The 25735-nt window shown below is 53.9% G+C and overlaps 12 protein-coding genes across 12 annotated transcripts; 3 read left to right on the top strand and 9 right to left on the bottom strand.

The window, feature by feature from the left end:
- Positions 1 to 103: 103 nt before the first annotated feature.
- zrfA (high-affinity Zn(2+) transporter ZRT1) lies at positions 104 to 1162 on the bottom strand (the record flags this gene model as incomplete). The annotated part of the gene is made up of 1 exon (XM_071048135.1): positions 104 to 1162. The coding sequence occupies exon 1, from the start codon at positions 1154 to 1156 to the stop codon at positions 104 to 106; it is 1053 nt and encodes a 350-aa protein (XP_070904100.1). The 5' UTR covers positions 1157 to 1162.
- A 726-nt stretch (positions 1163 to 1888) lies between these two features.
- Positions 1889 to 2716, bottom strand: BJX68DRAFT_261612 (uncharacterized protein; the record flags this gene model as incomplete). The annotated part of the gene is made up of 1 exon (XM_071044189.1): positions 1889 to 2716. The coding sequence occupies one exon, from the start codon at positions 2714 to 2716 to the stop codon at positions 1889 to 1891; it is 828 nt and encodes a 275-aa protein (XP_070904099.1).
- Positions 2454 to 4434, bottom strand: BJX68DRAFT_113778 (uncharacterized protein). Its single transcript, XM_071035952.1, has 2 exons — positions 4139 to 4434; positions 2454 to 4087 (listed from the first exon to the last, which is right to left on the bottom strand). The coding sequence occupies exons 1-2, from the start codon at positions 4359 to 4361 to the stop codon at positions 2859 to 2861; spliced, it is 1452 nt and encodes a 483-aa protein (XP_070904098.1). The 5' UTR covers positions 4362 to 4434; the 3' UTR covers positions 2454 to 2858.
- A 33-nt stretch (positions 4435 to 4467) lies between these two features.
- On the bottom strand, positions 4468 to 5311 carry BJX68DRAFT_225908 (SDR family oxidoreductase). Its single transcript, XM_071038436.1, has one exon. It carries the CDS (start codon positions 5302 to 5304, stop codon positions 4528 to 4530), a length of 777 nt encoding a protein of 258 aa, XP_070904097.1. The 5' UTR covers positions 5305 to 5311; the 3' UTR covers positions 4468 to 4527.
- Positions 5312 to 6398: 1087 nt separating this feature from the next.
- aspf34 (cell wall protein PhiA) lies at positions 6399 to 7179 on the top strand. Its single transcript, XM_071038435.1, has 2 exons — positions 6399 to 6726; positions 6775 to 7179. The coding sequence occupies exons 1-2, from the start codon at positions 6426 to 6428 to the stop codon at positions 7038 to 7040; spliced, it is 567 nt and encodes a 188-aa protein (XP_070904096.1). The 5' UTR covers positions 6399 to 6425; the 3' UTR covers positions 7041 to 7179.
- Positions 7180 to 7471: 292 nt separating this feature from the next.
- Positions 7472 to 7918, bottom strand: BJX68DRAFT_261608 (uncharacterized protein; the record flags this gene model as incomplete). Its single annotated transcript, XM_071044188.1, has 2 exons — positions 7472 to 7639; positions 7727 to 7918. 2 exons carry the CDS (start codon positions 7916 to 7918, stop codon positions 7472 to 7474), a joined length of 360 nt encoding a protein of 119 aa, XP_070904095.1.
- A 636-nt stretch (positions 7919 to 8554) lies between these two features.
- Positions 8555 to 12199, top strand: BJX68DRAFT_261607 (uncharacterized protein; the record flags this gene model as incomplete). Its single annotated transcript, XM_071044187.1, has 6 exons — positions 8555 to 9370; positions 9424 to 10031; positions 11284 to 11424; positions 11481 to 11570; positions 11620 to 11666; positions 11892 to 12199. The coding sequence occupies 6 exons, from the start codon at positions 8555 to 8557 to the stop codon at positions 12197 to 12199; spliced, it is 2010 nt and encodes a 669-aa protein (XP_070904094.1).
- A 256-nt stretch (positions 12200 to 12455) lies between these two features.
- Positions 12456 to 15840, bottom strand: BJX68DRAFT_276579 (glycoside hydrolase family 35 protein; the record flags this gene model as incomplete). The annotated part of the gene is made up of 7 exons (XM_071048134.1): positions 12456 to 12643; positions 12710 to 13459; positions 13519 to 13824; positions 13884 to 15433; positions 15490 to 15557; positions 15617 to 15671; positions 15728 to 15840. The coding sequence occupies 7 exons, from the start codon at positions 15838 to 15840 to the stop codon at positions 12456 to 12458; spliced, it is 3030 nt and encodes a 1009-aa protein (XP_070904093.1).
- A 686-nt stretch (positions 15841 to 16526) lies between these two features.
- BJX68DRAFT_252211 (glycosyl hydrolase 53) lies at positions 16527 to 17579 on the bottom strand (the record flags this gene model as incomplete). Its single annotated transcript, XM_071042510.1, has 1 exon — positions 16527 to 17579. The coding sequence occupies one exon, from the start codon at positions 17577 to 17579 to the stop codon at positions 16527 to 16529; it is 1053 nt and encodes a 350-aa protein (XP_070904092.1).
- A 662-nt stretch (positions 17580 to 18241) lies between these two features.
- On the bottom strand, positions 18242 to 19997 carry BJX68DRAFT_252210 (sugar porter family MFS transporter; the record flags this gene model as incomplete). The annotated part of the gene is made up of 3 exons (XM_071042509.1): positions 18242 to 19203; positions 19260 to 19393; positions 19453 to 19997. 3 exons carry the CDS (start codon positions 19995 to 19997, stop codon positions 18242 to 18244), a joined length of 1641 nt encoding a protein of 546 aa, XP_070904091.1.
- A 352-nt stretch (positions 19998 to 20349) lies between these two features.
- On the top strand, positions 20350 to 21680 carry BJX68DRAFT_276576 (enolase C-terminal domain-like protein; the record flags this gene model as incomplete). The annotated part of the gene is made up of 4 exons (XM_071048133.1): positions 20350 to 20525; positions 20580 to 20689; positions 20775 to 20886; positions 20933 to 21680. 4 exons carry the CDS (start codon positions 20350 to 20352, stop codon positions 21678 to 21680), a joined length of 1146 nt encoding a protein of 381 aa, XP_070904090.1.
- A 487-nt stretch (positions 21681 to 22167) lies between these two features.
- On the bottom strand, positions 22168 to 25679 carry BJX68DRAFT_252208 (uncharacterized protein; the record flags this gene model as incomplete). Its single annotated transcript, XM_071042508.1, has 7 exons — positions 22168 to 22478; positions 22560 to 22983; positions 23334 to 23765; positions 23816 to 24233; positions 24287 to 24721; positions 24778 to 25515; positions 25570 to 25679. The coding sequence occupies 7 exons, from the start codon at positions 25677 to 25679 to the stop codon at positions 22168 to 22170; spliced, it is 2868 nt and encodes a 955-aa protein (XP_070904089.1).
- Between the last annotated feature and the right edge of the window lie 56 nt (positions 25680 to 25735).

Below are 25735 nucleotides of genomic sequence, written 5' to 3'. Positions count from 1 at the left end.
TGTAAAAGAAGGGAAGTTTTGGAGAAGTGTACGGACAGAGGCCCTTGGGAATGAGTCTAGTGTCGAGTTGAATGAGTCGACATAGCATTTCTGGATAAGGCGACTATGCCCACTTGCCGAGAAGCGCCATGAGTCCAACACCCCAGAGGAGTGAAACAACCATGAAGACGAGTCGCTTGTTGTCCTGGGTGCGGTGGGGGTCGAAGAGGAAATCACGAGCCAGCAGCTCGACGAGACCGGTGTAGACGAGAATCCCCGCGGAGATGGCGTCGAGCACACCAGAGACCACGTTGGCCGTGTACGATCCGGCGTTGTAGGTCGTGCGGACACCGAGGCCGATGGCGATGGAGATGGGGGTTGTGAGTCCATAGAGCGCACACAGGATCCAGGGGAGCCAGCTTCCCTTGCGGAAGGGGATGGCAGACATGCGAGCGCCAATGCCGAGACCTTCGAAGGACTGGTGGAAGACGAGGACGGGGTATAGGGTCGAGAACTCCTCTCCGGTGGTGCCCAGGTTGAGGCCGATGATGACCGAGTGGAAGATGACTCCGAACTCGAGGATGAGGAAGGCCGCAATCTGCTGCTTGAAGGAGCGCTCGATCGAGCCGGAGTCGAGGGACTGGGTTTCGACATCGTCGTTGGTCTTCTTGCCGGGGCGGACGTCGGCGGCGATGGCTTCTTCGTTGTTGACGGTGCTGGTCATGAAGCGTTCGGGATCCTCTCTGCAGACCCCGTACTTGACCTCGACGTATCGCTCCGCGCCAAAGTCGAGAAGGAAGATGCCCATGACCGCCGCCAGAACGATAGCAGGACACCACGAATAGTCCGCCCAGTGGCCAGTCATGCCAACACAGCTTGCAGGGCCAATCTCATCGTAGGCAGGGTCGAGCAGATGGATAAAGGCAGTTGCGACAATAACACCAGCACCAAAGTATCGGGCAAACAGGTACACGTAGAGAGGGATATGGAGACGAGGGATCCGCTTGGCCAGCACGGGGAACACAGTGACAGCGGTAGAGACGATCAGGATGACAAAGATGGAAGAGACACGCGCACCCAGGCGGCCATCATAGTCGTTCTCACCTGCATTGAGGTAGCAGGTGATATCGCGAGGATCGGCGGTATCCAAATCGACGGCGTGAGGATCGAAAGACATATTGAGAAGCAGAAGAGAGGATGAAGGAGGAATCCGGATAGCTGCACGTTCAGGAACAGAACCTGGCAGAGAAGCTCATACTTATAGAGCAAATCTGTCCGTCAAAAGGACCACCGGGGCCGACCGAGAGCCACATGGCATGCGAGATGTCTGGATGGGGACCTTGGGCGACCAAGGGGGCCATTTATGTCATCTCCACTCGAGCCTTGTGGGAAGACCTCGCTTAGCAACAAGTTGTCAACGTCTCAGTGGCATGGGTTGATGCTACGATGAGTAATGGGACGACATACGCCTGCACACGGCTCGTTGTAAAGCGCGACCTGATTCAGGGCAACCGGGGCTGAAGCGCTCTTGCCGCAGTCCACGCAGGAGCCCGTCGGCGAAGACCGAGTGACAGATTCTGTAGCCCACCGACTTGGCTATAGGAGATTCGAAGCTTGGTTTAGCTTGGGAATTGCTTGTGTCTAACCGGTGCGACAGCCAAGACAGCCCGGTGAGTGGTTGTTGTGGGTGGGCTGGTCCGAGTCAGCGCGAGTAGCTCGAGGACCTTGGGGGGTGGGCTACGGTGGATGTGGAGCGCGTCAGCGAAGAGATTTTGAGATCGAACCATCGCTGACCAGAAGAATCCTACAGTGACGTCGGCTGAGAATCGCCGCAGACTAGTATTGAGGGTCTATTCCATTCTTTTGTTTGTTTCTGTGTGTCTATCAACATGCACGCCATGGCTCATAATCAATCACCCGGCGCCACCCCATAACAAAGCTCAAAACTGTCCTGGAACGCATGCTTGGACGACCAACAGACAACGTCTAGACTCGTGCCCAGGTTCGACGGGTCTGGGTTATCCCCCGTCCCCTCGTTGCCCAGGTAGAACCGGCGGCAAAAGTCGCTGAAGCGAAAGGTCCCGGAGCCGTGCGCCCTGACAGTCAACCAGTCGTTGTTCTCAACGACAACGCGTTTGCGCTCGTGGCTGTCCACCCACTCGACCACCACATCGTCCTGGTCGACCAAGGGCGTGTCGATGGATCTGGTCCCCCCAGCGATACTCACGCAGAAGCGCGATCGCTTCGTCGTTGAAAGGCAGACAAGGTTGCCGCAGCAATACCAGTAGGTATTGGGATATCCACAACGCCGGATGAAGAAGCTGTGGCCGGAGATGTAGTCGTGCTCGTTGTCGCAGGGCTGGAGTGCAGCGCCCGGGTTTACATTCTGCTGCAGGGGATAGAGGAAGATCTTGCCGGTGACTGAACTGAGAACTGAATCCTGGTCTCCGCTGCTTTGGGGAGCCAGAGCGTCGCTGAGTGCTGCGAGGAGCTGTGCCCCTTCTTTGGCTTGGAGCACCCACAGCTTGGGGGAGAGTCGCTCGACTCCCGTAGGCGTCATGGTCGTTCCGCCGCTACTTGCTCCCGGTAGCTTCACTTCTTTGCCCTCGCTATCCTGGAGAATGCGGAACAAGGTATCGGCTGTATTGCGATCAGGCGAGAGGGCGATCCAGGTTGACTGCGAGGAGTAGTTGCCTGGATCGGCAGGCTTGGCCGTGATATAATGCATGTACACCATTTTGGCTGCGTGATGGATTAATGTCAAGACCAGGTTCCAGGCGGCAGAGCCCGGTATATGAATGTGTGATGGCGCAGTGACGTGGCGATGGAAAGCTGGAACAGCTGCCGAGTGGTGAACCAGACTCTGGCTGGTGACCCTACTAGTACCTGCCCGGCGCAAAATCAAAGAGATAGATAGTCCCGTCCGTGCATTCCATCACAGCCCGATATCCATCGGCGAATCTCAGGTGGGCGGCCCTGGGACCTTGTGGAAAAGGGCGTCGCAATCTGGCGCGCTTGGATAGAGGAGGGAGGCTGATTCTGCTGGCGCCGGTTGCGGTAAGATGCAGGCCATCATCACACTGTCCGGGGAATGTAAAGTACGTTGGTCGCGCAGCTTGCATCCGCGAGAGAGTATCAGAATCGATTACCTCCATCAGGCTTGAGCAGAGGGGCCGGCTATCCACCCTCGGATTGTCCACAGTCAGGACGCGACTAGTGAACGGATCCAAGCACAGCAGGTTGGCCTTGCACAGTACCGTGTCAACACGTGTGGCGACAAACTGTCCACTGCTCTGGAGAGAAAAGGTCTCCACCTTGACGAGATTTTGATGCACGGCGTAGCTTATGATGGAGAATCCTGTGCGGCTGGGGCTCACGCGGACGTATGAAGGACCGATCAGGATGACTCGGGTCTTCTGTCGCAGGCTTCCGTCCTTGCCATTGATGAGGTATATCGTGGCAAGCCTTTCACGGAGCCCTCTTTGGGTTTTGAAGGCCAGTATGACCTCGTCGCCCTCTGCGTCAAGGAGTTCGAGGGGGTGTCCGAAGCGATAGCTTTTGGTATCGTCCATGCCATAGAAACAGTTTGTATGTGGCACGATTGTCTCGGTCTCGTAGAGCAGCTCCCCAGACAGCAGCGCATATGCCTTGATCATCGCTGGACCATCCCCATGAGTGACGGATCCAAAGTACGCACGCTTCTCGCCAACCATGACTGGCACATACCGAGGGCCATCGTCTTCATGACGCTGGTAAGCGTGAGACCAAACTTGACTCCCACTCTCGAGACAGAAGAGAGTGTCTCGAGCATTCTCGAGCAGCGTACCACTCGGAGGTGGCTGAACGTTGTATCGGATCAGCAGATGGCCGTTGGCACCGAGTAGAACGAGTTCGCCTGGCTCGTGAAGCGCTTCGTCGACGCCGGGTGGGTTCAGTTTGATGCCTGGATGGAGTTCTCCGTCGGATCTGTACGACAGGTCTTGCCAAAAGACACCATCCTTGTCTTTGATCCAGGCGCAATACTTTCCTGCAATCGTAAACGCCTTGGCAGTCTCGAACTTGCGCACAGCTGAAGGTTCGCCGCGGCCAATGCTCTTTTGGGCTGCGGCTAAAGCATTATTAGTTACCGGCACTCCTTTGTTCGGTCAAGGCAGCACACCTTGCTCTTTGAAATAGCGTACAGAGCTTTCCAAGTTACAATGGTCAGAGAGAGGCAACTCGTGGAGAAAATGGAGGCGAAGACCAGGCGAGACCATCCACTGGCGGACGAAGAGAGCCCATCCCCGGCTGACGCTCTCGCACCGAGCGATATCCGACACCGACAGATGATCGAGGATGGCACTGGCGCATTCAACGCTCAGAATCTGGAACGGGTCGGCCATTCTCGAGAAAGAGGAAGAATCTCGAGATTTGTCGAACTTCTCGAGGTGGTGGGAGGCCTCGTATTGCACAGCCCCACCACCAGCTCAATCAGGGAAGGTTGGGTTCGTGAAAACAGTAATCATCATTCAATACTCCGTGTGGTTTGTATCTACAGATGCTTCAATACTACCAAGGCACCTCCATATCGCCGGTATAAGAAAGAAACTTGCCCGACGCCGTCTCCCGCGTTGCCTCATCGACGATCTGGAGTATTCCCCTGACGCTATTGTCCACCGTCTCCGGAGGCCCAGGGGCGTAATTCCAGTCCCTGGCCGCGATATTCCCCAGGTTTGTCTGCACCCATCCCGGATGCAACGCGATTGCGACCAGCCCATCAGCCGCGTGCTGGAGATGCAGGGCTTTGGTGAGCCAGTTGGTGGCTGCTTTGCTGGGGCCGTACGCCCCGCCAGGGAACGGCTCCTGGCCGCCGATCGAGCCGACCGATGAGGATACACTTATATACTTGGGGCTGCTGGGGGCTTTTTGCAAAAGAGGCCATAGAGCCTGGAAGACGAGCAGAGGAGCGATTGTATTGACCTCGAAGCAACTGCGCAGCTCATCGGCGGTGGTCTCGACGGCGGGGTTCATGCGGGTGGAGAAGCCGGCGTTGTTGATGAGGACGTCGATATGCTCGACCGAAGGGGCAGCTGCGGCAAGTTTCTCGCGAATGGCCTCTGGGGAGATGGCAGTAGAGAAATCAAGCTGGATAATATGGAGAGAACTCTGTGCGCCGGGGGCGATGGTTTCCGCGCAGAGGCTGGCACCGGCTTCATCGTTGCGCACGGTCGCAATGATGGTGGTGGAGGGACGAGCAACGAGTTCCTTGACAAGACCGAGGCCGATGCCTCGATTGGCGCCCGTGACGACCCAAACAGATGACTTGGAAGCAGAAGTGAGGCTCATGGTGTTGGTTTGGGAGAATGTGGAAGAGGGAGAAGTACAAAAGTGGAGAAGAATAGACGAGAATTTATACCCCGAGCGTGCCCCGCGTAGCGCCAACCGTCAGCAACCTCAAATCCTTTTGGGCATTCTGCAAGTGGTCAAAAGACAACTTGATGATAGTAGCATCTTGTTGATGGCAGGATTTGAACAGCCACACGGACAAGTGTGTGGTATCAATATGTTGTGTTGTGGGTTCAGGGATGATCGGCAGTCTGCACCAAGAGAGCCTCACCAGCATGACAAACCAGCCGGATCGAGGGAGCTACTGAAGAAAGGTCCTGCGCCAGATCTCGTCGCTCGAGTTCTATAAATTGTCGGTCGAAGACGGCCCAGCCAGAGACTCAGGGGGACGGCAGAGACAAATGCCCACTTGCTCACAATGCCAAGTGTTCCGCATATATTGGGCACAGACATCGATTGCTCAACCAGGGAGACATGCTTCTGAAAGGAGCGTTTTTCGGCTGGACGAACAAAGTGGTGGATCCTTTACGTGGTAATGGTAGTATCCTTCTCCGGGGCTGAGATATTTAACCGACAGATCGTGTTAGATTTACCCGCCAAAGACCCAGGAAGTAGATGGACGGAGTAATGACAAGGGCTGCTTGGAAGGTCGGATACGAGGTACTTTTCGAGGGCATGGCACGGTGCCTTTTGCTGCCTTCACACAGTCAAGACTGGTTCTATCCGACGATATTTATAGAAGGTTGAGGGAATACATCGATATACGGAAGAGTGCCTTGATTCGGGCATGTGTGGAGTGGGCAGTTGCGGAGACTCCGAGACGTTATCCAGAATGAAGTCAGTTCCCCTGATCAAGAGGCCGAGGTTGAATGACTTCATATACAGACTGGGGAGAGATCACCCGGATGGCGGATGCGTTCCTCCACCAGAGCCAATTGCATCCCCCAAATCTATTCTTAGCGCCCCCACAGCCGGCATTTCGCTGAGACGCTGCCAATCAGCGGGTTGCTGTGTCTCAGCTGCCCTGCTTGGCTGTCCATCTCCCAACGCATAAATAGCGGCGTGACCTGCTGCTGCTTCTTATGTCCATCATCAATCAATCCAACATTCAAATCATCACCATGAAGCTCAACTACCTCGCCGTTGCCGCCTCCCTTGGCCTGACTGCCGTCGCCCAGCCCACTGGCACCTGCACGCCCTCCAAGCCCGACACCTTTGGCCTCGTTGCCATCAGCTCCGGCAATGCCGTCCAGTATGCCGGCTTCAACGCCGCTCTGAGGAGCATCTTTGCCGGTCTCCCCAGCCAGAACGCCACCTGCGACGGCACCGACGATGGCTTCGCCACGTTCTACCTCAAGGACGGCGCCCTCTTCCTCTACGGCCCCAATGAACAGCAGGTCTACGTCGACCGCTCCGGAATGGGTATGCACCTCACCATCTAAGTTTGACGAGCATTGCTAACCTTCGTAGGCCAAGGCAAGATCGGATACACCGTGAGCGGCGAGTCCGGCCCTCGCAACGGCGAGCGCACCGGCTGGGCCATCAACGAGGACAACCACCTCCAGTTCGACGGCAGCGACCTCATCGCTTGCCCCAACAGCATTGATGGTGCCTATAGTATCTGGGCCTCGGCTGGTATCGACAACCCGGCTGGCAACTCCGACTGCGTTGGCATCGCCGCTCGCGTCGAGAAGGAGGCCGAGCCCATCAGCTGCTCCTACACTACTTCCCCTTAATTCTGCATGATACATACTCGAACCCTAGACGCCACACCCTGTACATAGTCTCTCCTTAATATGTGGACGGTGGATGAAATGTTGTGTCGAAAATATACCTGTACAAAATATAACTAATGCATACCTCGAGCTTCGGAAATCCTCTTCCAGACAGTCGCGTCTTTCATGACAAAGTTCACTGATCGCAGAGCCTTGATATCCTGTTGTAGGTCACCGTCGAGGGCAATGATATCCGCCTGGAGCTCTTCTTCGTACCGACCAAATCGTCGCCCCGACATATCCCACAGTACATGACTCCAGTACGTCGGGGACAGGGATCCCGGCCTCGATCATCAACTCACGCTCCCTGACATTGTCCCCGTAAGGATACCTCCCTGTATCGCCACCACACGCGAGTCGGACACGCACGTCATGCGCCGGCTTAATTTGCTTCAGAATCCGAGGGAAACGCCCTCAAGCGTGCAACAGTGCTCAGAGACAGGAGCCCGCGCCAGGGCTGCTTCCTTGACGATCATATCCATCTCTTCCTGCGAGAACACCATGTAATCGGGATTAGGCTCCTTGGGCGGATGCAGCACGCCTGGAATATAAGGAGGCTGCTGGCCCGGAGGCGAGCACATAATCCGTCGTCAGTAATCAGCGAAGAACTTGATGATATCGGCTCCGGCTGCAATTCGGCGTCGAACCGCTTGTCGGCATTGCTCAACGCCATCGACGGCGTCTGCGCCAGCCGGGAGGCAGTGGCCGCCGGCACAGTTCTCTGTCCGCAGCTCGAAGGACCCGGTGCTTGCGAGGACTTTGGTCGCGACGAAGAGGCGCGGACCTGGTGTTAGGCCTCGTGCGATCGCGTTTCGGAGATTGGCGTTGAACTCTTGCATTCCTTCTGATCCGAGATCCCTGTACAAGAATGTTGATTCATGACGCGCACTGGAAGGACTGAGTCGAGGAGACTTGATGTATGCAGAGTAAACTGAGTCATTGTGGCTTCGACACACGTATATATTGATGCGAAACCGACAATAGTGATAATAATCCCTACAATGGTTCGTGGTGCATTTCGTCGCCCATTTCCGGTTGACTGAATCTCTCCCCAGCACGCCCAGATCACAGTTAGGGTGAAATACGAGAGAAATCTGCCCCGGCGGCTATACGAGACAACTTTCTGCAGAAAGAGTTTATTTTAGCAGCGACGGTTTCAAGGGTCCCTATGAAACCGGCCGACATGCTTGGCCTGGCCTCGATTGGCAGCAAACGCTCCGTGCCAGGGGTCGGCGGCTACACCCTCGACACCAAAAAAGGGCATTGCTTCAGCCCCTTTATTATATTATTCTAGTTGTTCCGTTGAAGACATCGGGGGAATATATTGTGATCATTCTTGTCTGTTTCCTTTGTATGGATTCCCTCAGTAATTGGGCCACACCATGCACTACTCTCATAACCCGAACAACAGGCTCAAGCCAGCAGTAGAAAAGCCACCACATTCACTATGGGACTCGCTATCTCTGGACACATGAATGTGGGAGATTGCCTCCCTGGCCTTTAGCACCCTGTGTTTTACCGCGATTCTCGCATTACTTCTCGCCTACAATGACAAGCCGTGGCCGGAATTGCCCCACGGACTCACGCTCAACGCCATAGTTTCCGTACTGGCAACCGGGATCAAGTCGTCCTTGATCTTCGTCACAAGCACAGCAATCGGGCAACTGAAGTGGATATGGTATCGACAGCGGCATCATCTGCAGGATATGCAGCTGTTCGACGACGCCAGCCGAGGACCACTAGGGTCCCTGCTGATCTTGTTTCGATACAAATCGTGGTCTCTGGTCTCCCTCGGGGCGTTGATTACTGTTCTATCTCTCGCTTTTGATCCGTTCATGCAGCAATTACTGAGCTACCCACTTCGCGAGGCACCGAGCGACTCGGCCCTTGCCAGCGTACACCAATGCACGACGTACGAGCCCGGACCGCAGGCCGACTTTGGCCTACGAAAAGCGACAAACACTGGAATCTGGACTGACAAGTTTGAGCTGGATCCCATGTGCGAGTCTGGGAATTGCACGTGGCCTGCATTCAGCTCTGTTGAAATCTGCAGTGTCTGCGAAGACATCACGCCCCTTGCGCAGATCAAGGGTTGCGTCCTGCCATTCAATGCGTCCCTCGTCAACACTACGCAGAAAGCACGTTGCATGATTTCGGTCTCTCCGGGCAACAGCAAATTGATTCCCTTTGAAGCTGTTCCAGCTACCGCCCTCACTATTGATAAGGAATTGCGGTCAGACTTTTTTTACCTTGATGTCCCCAAGTGGTTTGGGCGCATATGCCATTGCAGCGTGCCGAGGGTAATCCATACCCTTTTAAAGGCATTTATAACACATCCCTTCAGGTCATCAGCCACGCAAGCTTCAGCCTTTCTACCGAGGATTCTGTCGACGAGCACCCAGAGCGCGGTCTGCGGATCGAAAAGGTAACCCAATGTGGGCTTACACTATGTGCTCGAGAGTACCAGGTCGCGATCGCGAACGGACAAGCGTCGATCGACGTTCCCTCGGTGGACTACGGCAATATTGCCCTTTCAGGTGCCGACGGCGAGGAGACATGCTGGGTCTCCAATGCACAGGTTAACGGGAGACCGGCATTTGAAGTCTGCGGCGTCGTCAATCTGGCACATGGTTTGGGAGCAACTGCTCTCGAGGGCCGCTACTACTATGACTGGCTGTACAGCCCGTCCGACACCCTTGCTCCTGGTGAGCTAAATTGGAGATTCAATAGAATTGGGCTCGCAAACAACGACAAAAGCACCATCGCTCATAATATGGACAGCATTCTGAACACTACTCTCCCTCGCCTGCTGCACAACGTCGCAGCCTCCTTGACCCAGCTTGGCCGCGACAGAGCAAACTCGGTCGTCCGTGGAACCGCCTCGGTCAGCGAAGCCTACGTTCGGGTAAATTGGGTTTGGCTGAGCCTTCCTGCGACGGTGGTTGTACTCATGTTGGTATTCTTGGTCCTGACACTGCTGGCAAATAGAGAACAGGGCGCGGAGCTCTGGAAGTCGTCCATTCTGCCCGTCCTATATCATGGTCTGGATGATAGTGCCTTGTGGCATAACGAGCAATACAGGACAGCCAGTCGCATGGAGGCCTGTTCGCAGCGGGTTGAAGTGAGATTACAACCATCTGAGCGAGGAAACAGGTTGTTGTTAAAATGACGAAATGATTTATGTATTTCTATATGCAGTAATGACATGGCTTTATGCTCCATCGAGGTGCCTTTGTAACTGCATGCCAAGCCTATGTAGTCGATATAATGGGTATTGCAGGGCGTATTATTGCTCTTCTCGATGTGGAAGGTGACAATGAGGCGAGTGAAAATGGCATAAAGCACCCGGTGTGATAGATTCCCACCAGACATGAGGCCGCCGTGAATTGTCTTGACATGGTCTGCTCGAGCCAGAATATGGACATCAGAAGCAAGAAGTCCAGCATCATGTATACGGTGGCTAAGTCCATCATGGTCATTCCCGAGGAGAATCTCAGCCACGGATTTCTTGTCCGCGGACCATAATTTCTTCATCCACCTCGGACATTATCACAATATCAGTGGTTTACAACGATGCAAGTTTCGCATGAGCTTGCACATTGCGCGCCCGAAATAAGTGAAAGAAAGAATATACATCACGTACAGTGTCGGCGAGTTCCCTTGGACGTGGCTCCTGCAGAAGTATAGCATGGGTCGAGTCCTGACTTTGTACATGGTTGGGTGATGTGAGTTGCTCTTTCCCTCTCCGCATCGTATAAGCTACAACTAATGATATTTGTATTCACAGCAATCTGCTTGTTGTGTATCAGCGCATGCAACAATTGGTGGCAGCTCATGGCTCTCCGTGCCCTTCGGGGATTCTTCGAGTGCAACATTACTCCTGGATTGCTGATGATCACGGGAGCATGGGGCCGATGAACACGCAAACAGATCACTGTTCTGGCGGTCCTCGCAGAGCTTCTTTTCGATTGTTTGCAACTTGATGATATACGGTATTGCGCGCCATGTTACCAAAGTCGGCGGTATAGATCCCTGGCGCTGGATTTCGCTCTTCCTGGGCAGGCTTACTCTCCTGGGAGCTGTTTTTGCCTGGTTTATCCTTGGGTCTCCCCATGAAGTCAAGTTGCTGAATGAGGAGGAACGGCGCATGGCGCGAGTGACCATTTAGATGACCTCTCTATTGCAATCGGCTAACATAACGCAGCTATGCTCGGGTTATCATGAACCAGATGGCCGAAGACACTGTGGGCAAGAAATGGTCGTGGGAGCAATTTTGGGAGTGCATCAAGGATCCGCAGGTATACTTTGGGCTCTTCAACACGATGCTGGCCTGTATTCCGAACGGGTAAGCTAAGACTGAGGCCCGGGTCTCGTATAGCTCAAAACTACTTGGAATTGCAGCGGCTTCACGGCCTTCGGCTCCCTGATGCACCGGACCTTAGGATTTGATGAGTGGGGATCTATGTTGTATGGGCTGCCGCGGAATGGAATGTACTCACATCGAAGTCGAGAGCAATATATTCGTACTGATAGACGGTAGGTATGTACGTGGTCGTGTTATCCTGGTTGCCGTCTACCTTGGGAAACGTTAGAACCAGCGCATGTGGATCATGATTATCCCATGCGTCTGGCTGTGCATGGGAATTCTCGTCATCTCATTGCTTCCCAACACTTCAGAGCACAAGTGCGTAAAATGGGGCATGTTTGACATGAGAGATGTCTTTCCTTTGGCATTATTCCTCAGCTGGGGTTTGCGTAAAGCCAATCTACGACCTATAAAGAGAGACATAGATCCTCTAACATGCCTGACAGTCACATCCAGCGTCGCCGGCAGGACCAAGCGAAATGTCGTCTCCGCACTCACCCTGGTCTCCTATTGTGTTGGCAACATGATCGGCGCTCAGGTCTTCCAAACAAAGGACGCCCCTCGCTATATTCCAGGCACGATTACATGCTGCGTATGCTTCGGACTAGGGGTAATTCTCATTATCGTGTGGCGATTGTGGTACATGTACAAGAACAGACGCCGAGACCTGTTGGCGGCCGAGTCTGGCCTGTCCGAGGAGGAGCTCAAGCAGATGGGCATGCAGTTGGGAATGCAGGACAAGACGGATCTTTAGAACCCTCATTGTAGATACAGTACGTAAAGGCCTAGAAATACTATGTAAAGGAGATTCGGAAGGGATGCGAAATTGCACAGCATGGAGCTCATTGCAATGAACATGGCGATATTGCAATTGGGGATGAAATTCGAACGCAGTAGGACTGACAACAATTCTCGGTGATCTTTTTAGCATATTCAAGACGTTCTCAAAACACCTATTGTGACCAGTCGTGATCGGATTCCATGCGGCTCTTCAGGCGTGGTCTGATCCCTTAGGCATATTGGGAGCGATCCGTCCACCCAGGGCGAAGGTATTCGCCGTCAAATAGAGGATCAAAAGCTGACCGATGCGCGCCCAGCACCTTCCACTGCACATCAAGGGACCCCCCAGCCTCGTCCATTGCCCAGATACTAAGCCCAATAGTGTTGTCACCATTGTAGTTGAGGATGCCCGGAAAGACTGGCAGAATAGTTAGTTTCGAACATGTTAACAAGCCTAATATGTAGAGCTATAGGGCGCACGTACCAGGGAATGTAATTTCATTAGAGATGAAGGGGAGAGTTTTCGCAAACTGGTACCCATTGACGTACAACTGAGCTCGAAGCTTCGCTCTCTCCTCTGCCTGGAGCTCAAAAGCCAGGCTGACGTCGTAGCCCTCTGGGATATCCAATGGCACAACAGTACGATAGAAGCGTGAACCGGCACCAGTAAATCCATCAGCTGGTGTTCCAGTCTCCCAAGCGGCATCGTCGAAGCCGGGGAGATGCCAGCCAAGGCGCTCTGCATGGAGGCCGCCCTCATTATACGTCCCACGAATCGGCTCCAGGAGGCGATTGCCACCCGCGTTGCCGGCGACCTTCCATGAGGTAAAGCCGGCGGAATCCCCACCCGCAGTGATCAAAGTGGCGTTGAGAATGCCTCGTGGGTCGGGTGCTGCCTCTCGCTGCTCTTTGCCCATGGTATCCTGGATGACAAAAAGGACGTTGTCGCCCTCGGTGCTGAGCGGCACATCTTCGAAGGTTACCTGGAGCTCTCCCGTCTTGTTGGCCATTGCGCCGTGCCAGGACCCGAGGAATCTGCCGTTGGCGTAGACTGAGAACCCGCTAGCAAGGCCACCAATAACACGAAGATAAGCACCGGTGGGCGTATCGTCGGCTGGAGCATCGAAGTGGCCTCGCCAGAGAATGTTACCAGCCTGGTAGCCATACTCATCCGCAAAGAGCACGGGGTACGTGTCTGGGGGAACAAAGTGAGGCGTTCCCATATGATCCGCATCTGGGCAGGGGCTTGTTAGTTCATGAGGCTCAGATATGGCGAGTTGGTACTTCTCTCACCGGTCCAGTTGGAATCGTCGTAGTCTGTCGCTGTCTCTGGGAGGTTGTCGGCGACCTTCCATTCCGTAAGAGGCGGCAGGTTGGCTGTCAGGCTCTCAAGAGTGACTTCTGGTGCGGGAAGTGTTCCAATCAAAGTGCCGTACTTGGACTTCTTGACCTTGAGCTTTGAACCGTTGAATGTGGCCTTCTTGACCCTTTTCGGTGCCCAAATGTCGACGTCGGTTTCTTCATTCCAGTCGCCCGTGATGTGGATGGTGTCGCCTTCGATTTCGGCGGTGCGAATGAGGTACGGCCCCTGGACAAGAACTATAGTTGTCTGTTAGCACCTGAGCATTCCCTGCACGCAGCAACGGCTGGGTGGATACCTGTAGAGTTCTCCCACGCGAGAGGGTCATTGTTCAGTGTAGGAGCCCAGAACTTGTAAGCGCCCTGCCGATCAACGACCACTGCCTGGACCTGGTTATTGTAGTCAATCACCAGCTTCTCTTGGCCAGTGACCACGTTTGCCACCACGCCATTGCCAGTCTTGGTCAATGTGCGCTTCGTGTCGGCGTTGCCACTGACGACCCTGCCCGACTTGGCGCCTTTGAGCAGGAACTCGCCCTCTTCTCCCTCTGGAGCCCAGAAAACGACGACTTGCCGGTCTCCTAGATCGGCGACGGTGAGGACTTCCAGAGTGGCGTAGGTGATTTTTTTGCCGGATGATCCAATGCTGAAGTCGGTGACGAGGACCTTGGACTCGGTTCCGTTGAGCGTGATGGATCCTCTGCTGGGCACCGTGAGGTCGCCGATCCCAGTGGATACATCCAACCGGAACTTGGTCACCTCTGTGGAGGGGGAGTAGTCGTGGCGAACGACGTAGTAAGCAGCGTCCGTATCAGGGTTCCGGAGTTCCGTCGTGAAGATGTCCGAGTCGGTGGCGTACGCCGTACTGTTCCCAACACGCTCGACTTTGGTGAAGTCGCGGGCAACGCGCATAAAAAGGCCGAAGAGCTTGCTTTCACTGTACTTGTCGCTAATCAACCTATTCTCATGGATGGGAGCCGAGTAGTCATAGCTGGTCCCGACCTCGGGGAAGCCGATATTGCCCCAGTTGGTGCCGCCGTAGAGCATGTAGATGTTGACAGCCGACACCTTCTGGGCCAGGTTGTGGCGGAAGAACAGGTTCACCCAGCCTGGTCCCATGTTTTCTCTGCAACCCCCAGCCGGTCCATCCCAAGGGTTGAATGAGCCTCCCTGGAACTCCATCAAGAACGAGGGTTGTGTCTGGGCCACCTCCTGGAAGTGGCTGTAGTAATCAAAGACGGTGTATGGCTCTACCTGGCCGTTGACGGAGACGCATTGTTCCAGGTTGCAGGTCCAGCAGGCCGGATAGTGGTCCAGTCCATACACATCTGCCTCGCCGCCAACGTTGCTGAAATCCTTGGACCAGGAGCGCGTCCACATGTTGGGGTTGTTTGCAGTAAACGGGACGTCAATATCCCAACCTCTGTGCTTTTCCTCCAGCAGCTCCATGTAATGAACGGCGGTTTCATTCGGTGTTCTTGTCTCTTGATCTATCCACTGCACGCCGTATTCATTTTCAATCTGCCACATGATGATTGGACCTCCATTGGTAATCAGGTACGGTCGCACGTACTCTGCCACGGCCCCAGAGTAACGGGTCCAAACCTTTGTGTATTCCGTGCTGTTGTCGCGAAGAGGCCCGTATTCGCCAGTAGTCAGCCATCCAGGGAAGCCTCCTCCATTTGCCTCTGCGTTGCTGTACGGCCCAGGTCGGTAGACGATGTAAAGACCAACCTCTTGGGCTATATCAAAGGCTTTGGCAAAGTCATGCGCTCCTGTTTCGAAATCCAATGTTTCGTTGTTGGGAGCATGCCACCCCCAGTGTTCGTAGAGACCGATTCCGTTGAATCTATGCGGATAAGTAAATGGTCCAGTATCAGCCGAATACTCATGAGCTGGGCTTACCCGGCTGCCTTTATCTTTTGAAGAATATCCCGCCATAGCTCAGGCACAGGGATACGCCAGAGATGTAGCTGGTTCAAAGGTCAGCCAACTGTGCGTATACGGCAGCCCGAGGGGAGATCTGACGTACTTCTCCAGACCAAAGAAACAGGCGTTCGCCATTGACCATCACGCTGTAATGGTCCCTGCGTCATGCCGGGTCAGTACCCATGGTGAACAATACATATGCAGGGGGTGGTACCATTGTACAACCTTGTTCAGACCATTGTCGTGGAGAGGCCAATCCTGCGCAGTAGCTTGACTCGCAAGACCGGTGATGGCCAGCCCACTCCCCAGAGTGTGCCAAAGCTTCATAATTACTGAGCGACAACAGCCCTGAAAGAGAAGCGGTCGATAACACTTTGCAATTGATCTGACCTGCTCATGGCGGTTTCTCTTCGACGCTTTTATACCACCCCATGGCTTCTGATCGTCCGAAATATGCTTAATATGGAAACCCTGGTATCCCCGCACTTCCCCCGGGGCCGCCTCCAGGCTGTCTTTTTAGCCGTAAGCCATAGCATCCGTCTTGGCTTTGGAGAACGGAAAATGTGGATAAAATGCCCACATATCGACGGCTGTACGGAGTATGTTTCTTGGCGTGGGGTCGGATCTTACTTTGCCTCCGACGGATATTCAACCCTTCATCCGCCCGTCTCAGCGCATGATTTTGATTGTCCTGTGTCCGACGGCCGCGTAGAGGTCCGAGATGCCCTGACATTGGCCTTTCTAGCAGAGCGGTGAATTGCGGCAAGTAGAACCAACTATTTATGCAACAGAAATAGCATAACGCAAGAACAAGGGCTTCAAAGTTAATCTTTGGCGCCGTCAATGGCTAAGAACTGTCTAGGGGTCGTACTGAGGACGGCTAGACAGGGAATCGCAACAGCTTAGTTTGAATAATAATTCACTTGATATGGCACTATGACAAAGCTAGTATCATCTTGGTGTGCCTAATTCCACTTCCTGATTTCCGTGCGAACCTACCCTCAAAGATGAGTTTAATACAGAGTGCCCAAAATGGATAGACTCTCATAAGCCTGACCGTTGGGGTCGAAAAGAACGTTACTCTCGCAGGGAGATCCCAAAACAGCGTTGTGAATCCACGCGGGCTCCCAATAGTTCAAGCCAGTGGCCCCCGGAATCGCTTTGAGAGTCGAGGCCAAACGTTGTAGATACTCTGCCTGACCAGCCGGACTCAGGGGAATATCAAGCTGATCAGCGGGAAACGGGGACGCGGGGTTGGAGCACTGGGTCGGCCAGTTGGTTTCAACCACCTGAACTTCTTTTTGGTATTGCGTGGCGAGGCTGGTCAAACTTGCAGTCAAGGCATCCATTGTGGCGCCTTCGCCCCAGAAGGGGTAGAATGAGACGGCAATGACATCCCAGTCGTCGAGGGAGAGATGGCCGGTGTTCAAGACTAGATCATAGAACCAATGCTGCAGTTCAGCGTCATAGCCGTGGGCAAGGTGGGTCACGACCTTGGTATGCCCTCCCAATGATGATTCTCGCACCGCACGCGCCGCGGTGTGCAGAAGACGGGCAAGATTCTCTGGGTTTTCGTAGCTACCGGTGGGCCAGAGCATCCCTGATGGGATCTCGTTGCCGATCGTAATTGTTTCGGGGTAAAGGTTCTCCGCCGCGAATGCCTCGCAGACTTCCGACGTATAGGCGTATAGTTGAGTTTCGAGTGCATCAATCTCAGTCGGCCAGCCAGTTGGAATATCTTGCTGCCCTGGGTTGGTCCATGTGTCGCTGTAGTGGAGATTGAGACCAAACATCAACCCTGCATCTGTTGCCCGTCTCGCCAGCTGGAGGTTGTACTGGATCCCGTAATCCCCGTCGACCGTCCAGACTCGTTGGCGGACCAAGTTGACGCCGGCCTCGACGAGGATTCGTTCCAGTGGCTTCTCGACCGACTGGGAGTCTTTGTAAACAACTCCGTAGTCTCGCTCCTCCACCAACACGGAGGACCAGTCTACCCCGACGTAAAGCAGAGGGCTTGCTCTGCCGGTAACTGTGGATACAGACGAGGCCAAACTCTTGGGCGCCATCAAAGACACGATGGTGCCGATTAAGGCCCCGTAGGCGATGTTCATGATGAGGCGTGGTGGGATGTAGGACTCGCGTAAGGTATGAAGTGACAATGTATGATAAGAACAAGAGCACAAGGCGACGTGGTGGTAAATAGAGGTGGAAATTGGCCAGGGGGTCAGACCTCACCACGGATATCGAAGCTCGCCTTCGTTGTTCATGAGGCCAATCAACGTGAAACAGGGGCCTAATGAATAAATTGGATCGTCACCGTAGTGGCCAATAGCATGACCTCGGGGATCTCGGAAAACGCTGGGCATGGATAAGCCAGTTGCAGAGCTCGGCTCTTTTCGGGTCCGCTTTGGCATCCGGCGGATATCTCAGACCCTGGAAGGAGGAAGGGGAAAAGGGCCAAGGTTGTTCATTGCCTGGTCCCGTTCCCTTCTGTCATCGTCCGGAACGCATGGGGATGATGAAGAAGATCCAAAGAATAATAATGAGGTCTATACAGGAGCATGAAGCGGAGCATGATTATAATTCACGTTTTCATTGGGATATGAGATTTACCAGCCGAGCCAACAGTACATGGACTATCTCACTACATACCTGACACTATGGAGAGTAACTACTCATTCTGCCTTCGAGATACAAAGTCCCCTCGAAAGATCATCTTGGCACACGTCTAAGCTCCCTCATGCGCGGTGTCTTCGGCATGGACCACCTGGGCCTTGTCAAGGTGGCCCATCTCCTGCGCAAAGGTTGTCCGCGGTACCCATTTAGCACTGTTGCGTGGGCTAACCTCCTCCAACATGCGATCCACCTGCTCAAGCGAGAGACCCTTCATCTCCGGAACCAGGAAATACGCGAACAACGCTCCCAAAAGACACAGCGAGCCCCAGAAGAAAAACACCTTGGGTCCCAGGTTGACTGCTCCCTTTTCATCACCGGTCATATACGGAGCTATGACCGCGAGGATGCAGTTCCAGAACCAACAGGATGCCGTGGAGATGGCAACACCGCGAGACCGGATCGGGAGAGAAAAGGTTTCGCCCACAACAACCCACGCCGTCGGACCCCAGGTGGTGGCGAAGAAGAAAATTTGAAAACAGATGACTGCAATCATGCCCTTGACGGCTGTTTCGTTGTTGGGCTGAGCTGTTCCGACGGCTGCGATGATGTATTGCATCAGGAACATCCCAAGCCCGCCATAAACGAGCAACGGCCGGCGCCCAAAGCGCTCGATTGTCCAGAAGGCAAGTGGAGTGGAGACGACATTGACGAGGGTTGTGATGAGGGAGATGAGAAATGGATCCGAGATTGTGCCCAACTGCTGAAAGAAGGTCGTTCCGTAGTAGAAGATAAAGTTCATGCCGCTGAGCTGCTGCATGCCTTGAATGCCCGCCCCAACAATGGTCCTTCTGATATTCGAGCTGGGCTTACTGATGGAGCCTTTGAAGCAGACAAGCCACGAACTGATGTATCCGGTCTCGGGGGTGACGAGCGACTCGTATTCATGGTTTGCGACGATTTCCGCCAGTTCATTCCGGATGTAGTGGGAGTCGGCCGGCTGTCCGCGGATGTAGCAGAGCGAGTCCGTTGCCCTGTCGAGTTGTCCTTTCTTGACGAAATAACGAGGGGACTCGGCTGTAGACTTGTATTAGTTCTTCAACTAAAGGGTCAATGGCGTACGAGGGTCATACGGAGAACAAACAGGGCGACGGCAAGTATAATAGCCCAGATAAACTGAATCGCAATTGGAACACGATAGGAAATGGTGTCATTTCGGTCCTGAGTTCCGTAGACGACGCAGTTGGCGAGTAACAAGCCGATGGTGCTATGATCTCAGGGGTCAGTCCTCACTCGTGTATTGCCTTGATCCACGCGGCAACTCACATGGCAAACTGGTAAGCAGACACGACAGCCCCTCGGATCTTCTTGGGCGAAACCTCGGACATGTAGAGGATGATGACGGCAGACTCGAAGCCTACACCAAGGCCGGCCACGAAACGTCCGATGGTCATCACGGCCAACTGTCCGCTGCTCGCTGTTTGAAGGACAACCCCACAGCTAAATATCGCGCAGCCCATGAGGATAGTAATCCGGCGTCCCCAGAGATCAGCCAGGTCACCCGCAACGATGGCGCCCAGGAAGGTTCCGAGCGACAGAATCGAGGTCATAAGGGACTTGTCAGACGACGGAATTGCGAACGGGCGCGAGGAATCGACCGGAGCTCCAGCGTTGAAGTCGTACTCCAAGCCAGTGTACTGCTGAATGACATACGGCATTCCCAGCACGCCCGACATCCAGCCGATATCGTATCCAAAGAAGACACCTCCAAATGCAGCCGAGACACAGACAAGATAGCCTTTCCAGGTGATGGGGGCCTCGAGGTCCGAAGGGTCGCCTGTCCCACGGACACTGTCGTTGGTCGTCGCCATGGTGGTATAACCGTCAGGAGTGTATAACTAAAAGTAGAATTCGAAATAAAGGCTAGTGGCTTGGTGGGTCGGAGACTTAGTCCAAGGCAAGACGAGCGGCTTAAGAACAACCCCCTTGGATCGTGTGGAGAGCCGAAATGTCAGCTGGGGAGAGGCACGATGATCCTTCAAAAGCCAGATGAGGGTTTCCGGCTTGGCAAGTACACAATGAGCTCCGTCGGATAAGCTGGCCAAAGCCTGCGCAGGTGGATATCCGAAGCGGTCTACGGTTTTCTGTCTCGTGCTTGCGCTCCCCAAATATCCGGTGGCCCCCGTTTCCCTGGCTCGGCAACCATTATCGTCCCATTTCAAAATGGGCAGGATTGTGCTTATGGAGTACTTTCGAGTACCTCCTCGGTGGCTCTTTGTGAAAATCACAGATGACACGGGTTCCTTTGGATGGGGCGAAGCGTCCCTCGAGGGTCACACTGGTGCAGTGGAAGGGTGTCTGGACGGCTGGTTTGAGAGGTACAAGGGGCTAGACGCAGAGTATAGTGGCCATGTTCCCCAATCAGATGTACAACCTCTGACGTGATGGTTTAGCGACATTGAGAATATTTGGCAGCTCTCGTGGCGCGGCAGCTTCTACCGCGGAGGACCGGTCTTTATGAGTGCTCTCTCAGGCATCGACATTGCCCTGTGGGACTTGAAAGGTTTGAAGAGATTCTCGCAATCCTGCCCTGATTCTTGCTTCACGAGTATGCAAGGATAAAGAGCCTTGGCTGACACTTACGCAAGCCAAGAAGCTTGGGGTGCCTATATACCACCTGCTGGGGGGCAAGGTCAGGGACAAGATCCGAGTATACGCTTGGGTTGGGGGAGACCGGCCAACAGAAGTTGAAGCTCAAACGTACATTACCACCTGCCTCGTTGGTATCCGTGCTCATTTTCATTAGCCAAGAACGTATAAACCAGGGATTTCACGCCGTCAAGATGAATGGTACGGGGGATACGGCCTGGCTTGACTCACCATCGGTACTTGCAGAGGTCGTAAACCGGCTCAAAGCTGTCAAAGCACTGGGAGTTGATGTTGCCGTCGACTTTCATGGCCGAGTTCATAGGCCCATGGCTAAGCAGCTTGCAAGACTGTTGGAGCCGCTTGAACCACTTTTCATTGAGGAGCCCCTACTTGGGGAACATATTGGAGCGATAAAGCAGGTCTCAGAACTGACTACGGTTCCACTTGCGCTCGGGGAGCGCTTGTATAGTCGCTGGGATGTACGGCCATTCTTGGAGGCAGGGTGTGTGGATATACTGCAGCCCGATATCTGCCATGTTGGTGGCATCTCAGAACTGAGACGCATTGCGGCCATGTGCGAGACTTACGACGTGGGCGTTGCACCACATTGCCCTTTAGGACCCATCGCCCTCGCCGCCAACATGCAGGTCAATGCAACGTTGGCTAATTTTGCCATACAGGAAATGGGGCTTGGAATGCACTATAACAACACTGGACAGGACATCACGAGCTATATCAAAAACCCCGAGGTTTGGAAAGTGCGAGACGGATATGTTGACGTACTGGCTGGGCCGGGGCTGGGGATTGAGATTGACGAGCTGCAAGTGAGGAGGCTGTCTAGGGACGCAAAGCCATGGCCCACGCCAGAGTTTCGCGGGCCCTGTGGCGAGCTACGGGAGTGGTGAGGGTAAACCAGCGTGCAGTGGAAATCAGCCCTTGGATTACTGGGATTAGGGAGCTGGTAGACACTGTCCATCTCGGAGATGGTGTCCTCTCTATATAAATAAAATTGTTCTTAAAGCTAGTACATACGACCACAGGGTGTGGAGAACAGGGCTTCCCGTCCGCTCAGCCGTACTTAAGCCACACGCCGGTAGGTTAGTAGTATGGTGGGTGACCACATGCGAATCCCTACTGTTGTATGTTTTTACAAAGATTTTTGTTCCTATTTTGCTCGAGAAGCAATATCAAAGTGTCGTTCCCGTACGCAGAGATTGTCTAATGCTTCATTACTTGTATATAGACTGCACACATCAAGCTTGCTAGTCAATGTCGACAGTAAGGCGATTATAGCCAAGGCGGGAGTGGGTCGGGGTTCAGCCAACACGACAATATATTCAACACACCAGACATTCGAGGCTGCAGTGTGGACAAGATATAAATATATACTCCCTATATCCATGCTCCGTCAACAGAATAACAACTTCCACTGACAAACGAGCTTTCAGGCCCGAGTAAGAACAGAATGACCTTGGCAACTTCCTCCGCCGTACCCTGCCGCTGAAATGCAATTGGATCATCAAAGGGAGCGTCAGATGCTCGCCCGACCTGATCCCAATGACCCTGCATCATTGGCGTGTAGATTGGTCCTGGAGCAACGGCGTTGACTCGAACCTCGCGGTGCCCATTCTCCTTTGCGGCCACGCGAGTCAGTCCCAGAACACCATGTTTGCTTGCGGCGTATGCCCCATGGTATGCCACCCCTACTCGTCGTGATCCGGACGTCAGCCAGTTTGTTCATGGAAGCTAGACACAGTGGAACGATTCAGAGCCAGGGTACCCACCAGTTGTAGCGTGTATCGATGCCATATTGACAATGGAGCCACCATCACTGATATGGTTCAGCTCAGCTCTCAGGCAATACATGAGTCCTGTGAGGTTGACGTTCAAAATCTTAAACCATTCGTCGTCGTCAAGCTCCGCAACCGACTTGACTCCGTGGTCTTTGCCAATAATCCCCGCAACGTTGGCTGCCCCATCGAGACGATGATATTTGGCCTTGATGTCCGAAATCCAGTTGTCGACTTGTTGTCTGTTCGAGACGTCGACTTGTGTGGCCATGAACTCGACAGGCGGATCCTGGGCGGAGAAATGTGATTCGGCCTGATGTAGATCAACGTCGGCGAGACAGACGATTCCGCCGCGGGCGGCGATGAGTTTGGCTGTGGCCAGGCCAATACCACTTCCAGCGCCTGTGACAGCATACACCTTTCCTTGCAGCGACATGATTTTGCATTCCACAAGAGATCTCCCCCGCAGCTTGTCCTGATAAAGCGACGATGATCATGTGATCTTACGGAAAAGTCAGCTCCGTCGGAGCCGTAAATGCTCATCATTGGTTGGAATTATCCGATGGAGAGTGGACATAAATTGGGTATGACTACTTTGTAGATACGATCTTGGAGTGAATCTACGAATGGCCGGCTCGCTTATGAAAAAGGAAACAACAATACTGTTGATTACAGGTTGTACAATCCATTGAAGCCGGAAATTGCCTGTAATCACGGACGGTTAGCCAAGAGGTGATCGAGGATTTATACCAGGGTCGCCACACTCACCATCGAGTCAAACTGGCCCCAACTAGTCAGGTCTTGCAAAGAATCGCTCGGACTGAGGTGGAAATCGCCTAGGTTACCCATTGCTTCCAGGCCAGGAATCGAATTGGGGAACCCATCTCCGATATCCTGCACACTCGAACTAAGCCCCTCGACTTGTGCACTCATTGTATTCAATGAACGATGGCTTGGTGTTGGTTGATTATCTGGAAACTGTACTGTTGCTATTTGACGTAGTGCCTCACTCCGAAGCTCCTCCAGGACGAGACAATAACGTGCAGTTAGTGATCCTGGCTCAGACGTGTCGAAAATCTGCCGCTGGCATCGTTCGGCGGCGGTGAAATAGGTCGTGTAGGTCTCATTCGGCTCGTTGCTGTGCTGTATAGTGTAGACATAGAGAATCACGGATGCGGAGAATGCGAAATAGGGCGTGAACTGCCAGTTGGGTGTAAGCGGTTGCCAAACGTTCGGGTATAGTAACATACCCAAAAGGCCCGAAAGAGCTGGTTGGCCTGGATCATCCTGTCCACGATCCGAACGATCTCCATCCCTGCGTTGAGACACTCATCAACACTTTCTGCGACATGGACCTGTCGCTCTTGGTCTTGGCGCTGCGTCGTCGAGGTCCTGTTGGTTAATCTCGCGAAATTGGCGAGCAAAAGCGGGCGATTGATGAGGATGACCGTATGCCAATAGGCAAGGTGCAAGATATTCTGTTGTCGTTGATAGATGAGAACCAACGGCGCAGCATTTGAACTGCTTTGACCGAGAAAATCAGATAGCTCCGCGCGCCATGCTCTGACTTGATTCATATACTTGGCTGTTAGCGAGAACCGCTCGGTCATGGACATGGCTTTGATTGAGTAGATGTCGCTCAACACCCCACTCAGGATCTGAGATAGCCTATGCAACACCATGTCAGCTGTGAGTGAGCCGCAACCGGGGTAAAGATGTACTTTGCGTAGCTGACTGGGCCAAACATCGTAGACAGCCCTCGGTCAGGGGGAAGAGTGAGCGAGTCAGTGCTTTTGGGAATATCTTGATCGTCCACACATGATGGAAACTGTTGATCGATATCCTTGTCGTTAAACGTTCGCGGTCTTCCAAGGGCAGTACTGAGATAGTTGTCAAGGCTGTATGCGCTCCAAAAGGTTCGACGACGGCATTCAATCTCGACCTGAGTCATGGTGCTCGAGGATGCTTGTCGATAGCGATGGAGACCCAGAGCGAAGATCAGCCGGCTGACGGTTCCGAAAAGACTCCAGCAGTGGTTGATACGGGACTGGGAAAGAAGCCAGAGACACTGGCACAGCCGAGCCTGAATGCTCGCAAGCCGGACAGGTCCACTCTCCTTGGATAGCTGTTGGTTTGCTGCTCGAAAATACCGACCACTGGAACGACGTATTAGCATTGGCGACCCGATTGGATATGCAAGAGCTCGGCATACCTCGTGTTGGCCTCTACCGGAGAAAGCTTGGGCACGGTATGCTCCTGCGCAATGGCGAAAATCATGAAGAGCACTGCTGTCTGCGCAGGGGCTGCATCTCGCTCGCGCATGACACCACGAGTCTCGTAGAACTCGTCAAACCATTGCTCGATGGTTGGGCGATGCAGAAAACGATCGACAGGGACAGCAAAATCAAAGTATCTACGGACGAGGGCCGCAGTGTCCTCGCGGTGAAGTAGCATGGCAAAGGTCAAGTCGGGAACGATGGGAGCAGTCTCACCAGTGAGAGAGCACGCATCGTCGTAAGGCAATGGAGAGTCACCAAAGTTGAAGACGGAAATACCTCTTGGAAGCGCAACGGACTGTTGGAAGCGCTTTTGGACTCGAGCGAGAAACGAAAGACCGGATGAGGGACCGACATAGTGGCCCTCCAGATCAGCCTCTGCCGGCTCCGGTGAGGTGCGCGAGACAGGCTCGCTATTGGGCAAGAGGTTCCCTTGCAGCAAGGCCTCGTGAGATGCAGGATCAGTAGCGGTCGAATTGGGAGGACAGCGGATCGTTCGTTGGCTTTTGTCCTGGAGAGCTCGTGGGCCTGCAGCCAGGCGAGCAGGAGGGCCGAGGTCTGTCACTCGAACGGCTGGTCGTCTTCCTCGAGTGTAGGATGCGTTGTAGGAGCAGGTGGTGGATGCCTCGATGCACACATGGCATGGGCGCTGGCCGGTACATCGCACCTTTCTTCTGCGACACGTTAAACGACCATTGCCGAGCAGTGGGGAGATGACAGCAGCTTACTTTTTGCACCGATCGCAGGCACGCGTCACACGGATCCGGCCCGATCTACGACTCCAGGCCTCTGATGAATCGGGAGTCGTAGGGTTGCCATCTGGGGAGATTGGCTCCATAACTGCGAGTGTCTGCAGTGGGACGGGGAAGACGACCTTTGGATCTTGGAATAACT

The sequence above is a fragment of the Aspergillus pseudodeflectus genome (genome assembly GCF_044049435.1).
Source record: "Aspergillus pseudodeflectus strain CBS 756.74 chromosome Unknown BJX68scaffold_3, whole genome shotgun sequence".
In the NCBI taxonomy this organism is placed as follows: Eukaryota; Fungi; Ascomycota; class Eurotiomycetes; order Eurotiales; family Aspergillaceae; genus Aspergillus; species Aspergillus pseudodeflectus.
This window is presented reverse-complemented; position numbering and strand designations above follow the sequence as displayed.

Bases quoted from the DNA above. Each gene is read 5' to 3' on its own strand.
- BJX68DRAFT_113778 (XM_071035952.1), bottom strand. From the start codon at position 4,361: ATGGCCGACCCGTTCCAGATTCTGAGCGTTGAATGCGCCAGTGCCATC. The intron at 4,088-4,138 runs GTGTGCTGCCTT...ATAATGCTTTAG, and splicing joins ACGCTATTTCAAAGAGCAAG to CCGCAGCCCAAAAGAGCATT.
- aspf34 (XM_071038435.1), top strand. From the start codon at position 6,426: ATGAAGCTCAACTACCTCGCCGTTGCCGCCTCCCTTGGCCTGACTGCC. The intron at 6,727-6,774 runs GTATGCACCTCA...TAACCTTCGTAG, and splicing joins CGTCGACCGCTCCGGAATGG to GCCAAGGCAAGATCGGATAC.
- BJX68DRAFT_225908 (XM_071038436.1), bottom strand. From the start codon at position 5,304: ATGAGCCTCACTTCTGCTTCCAAGTCATCTGTTTGGGTCGTCACGGGC.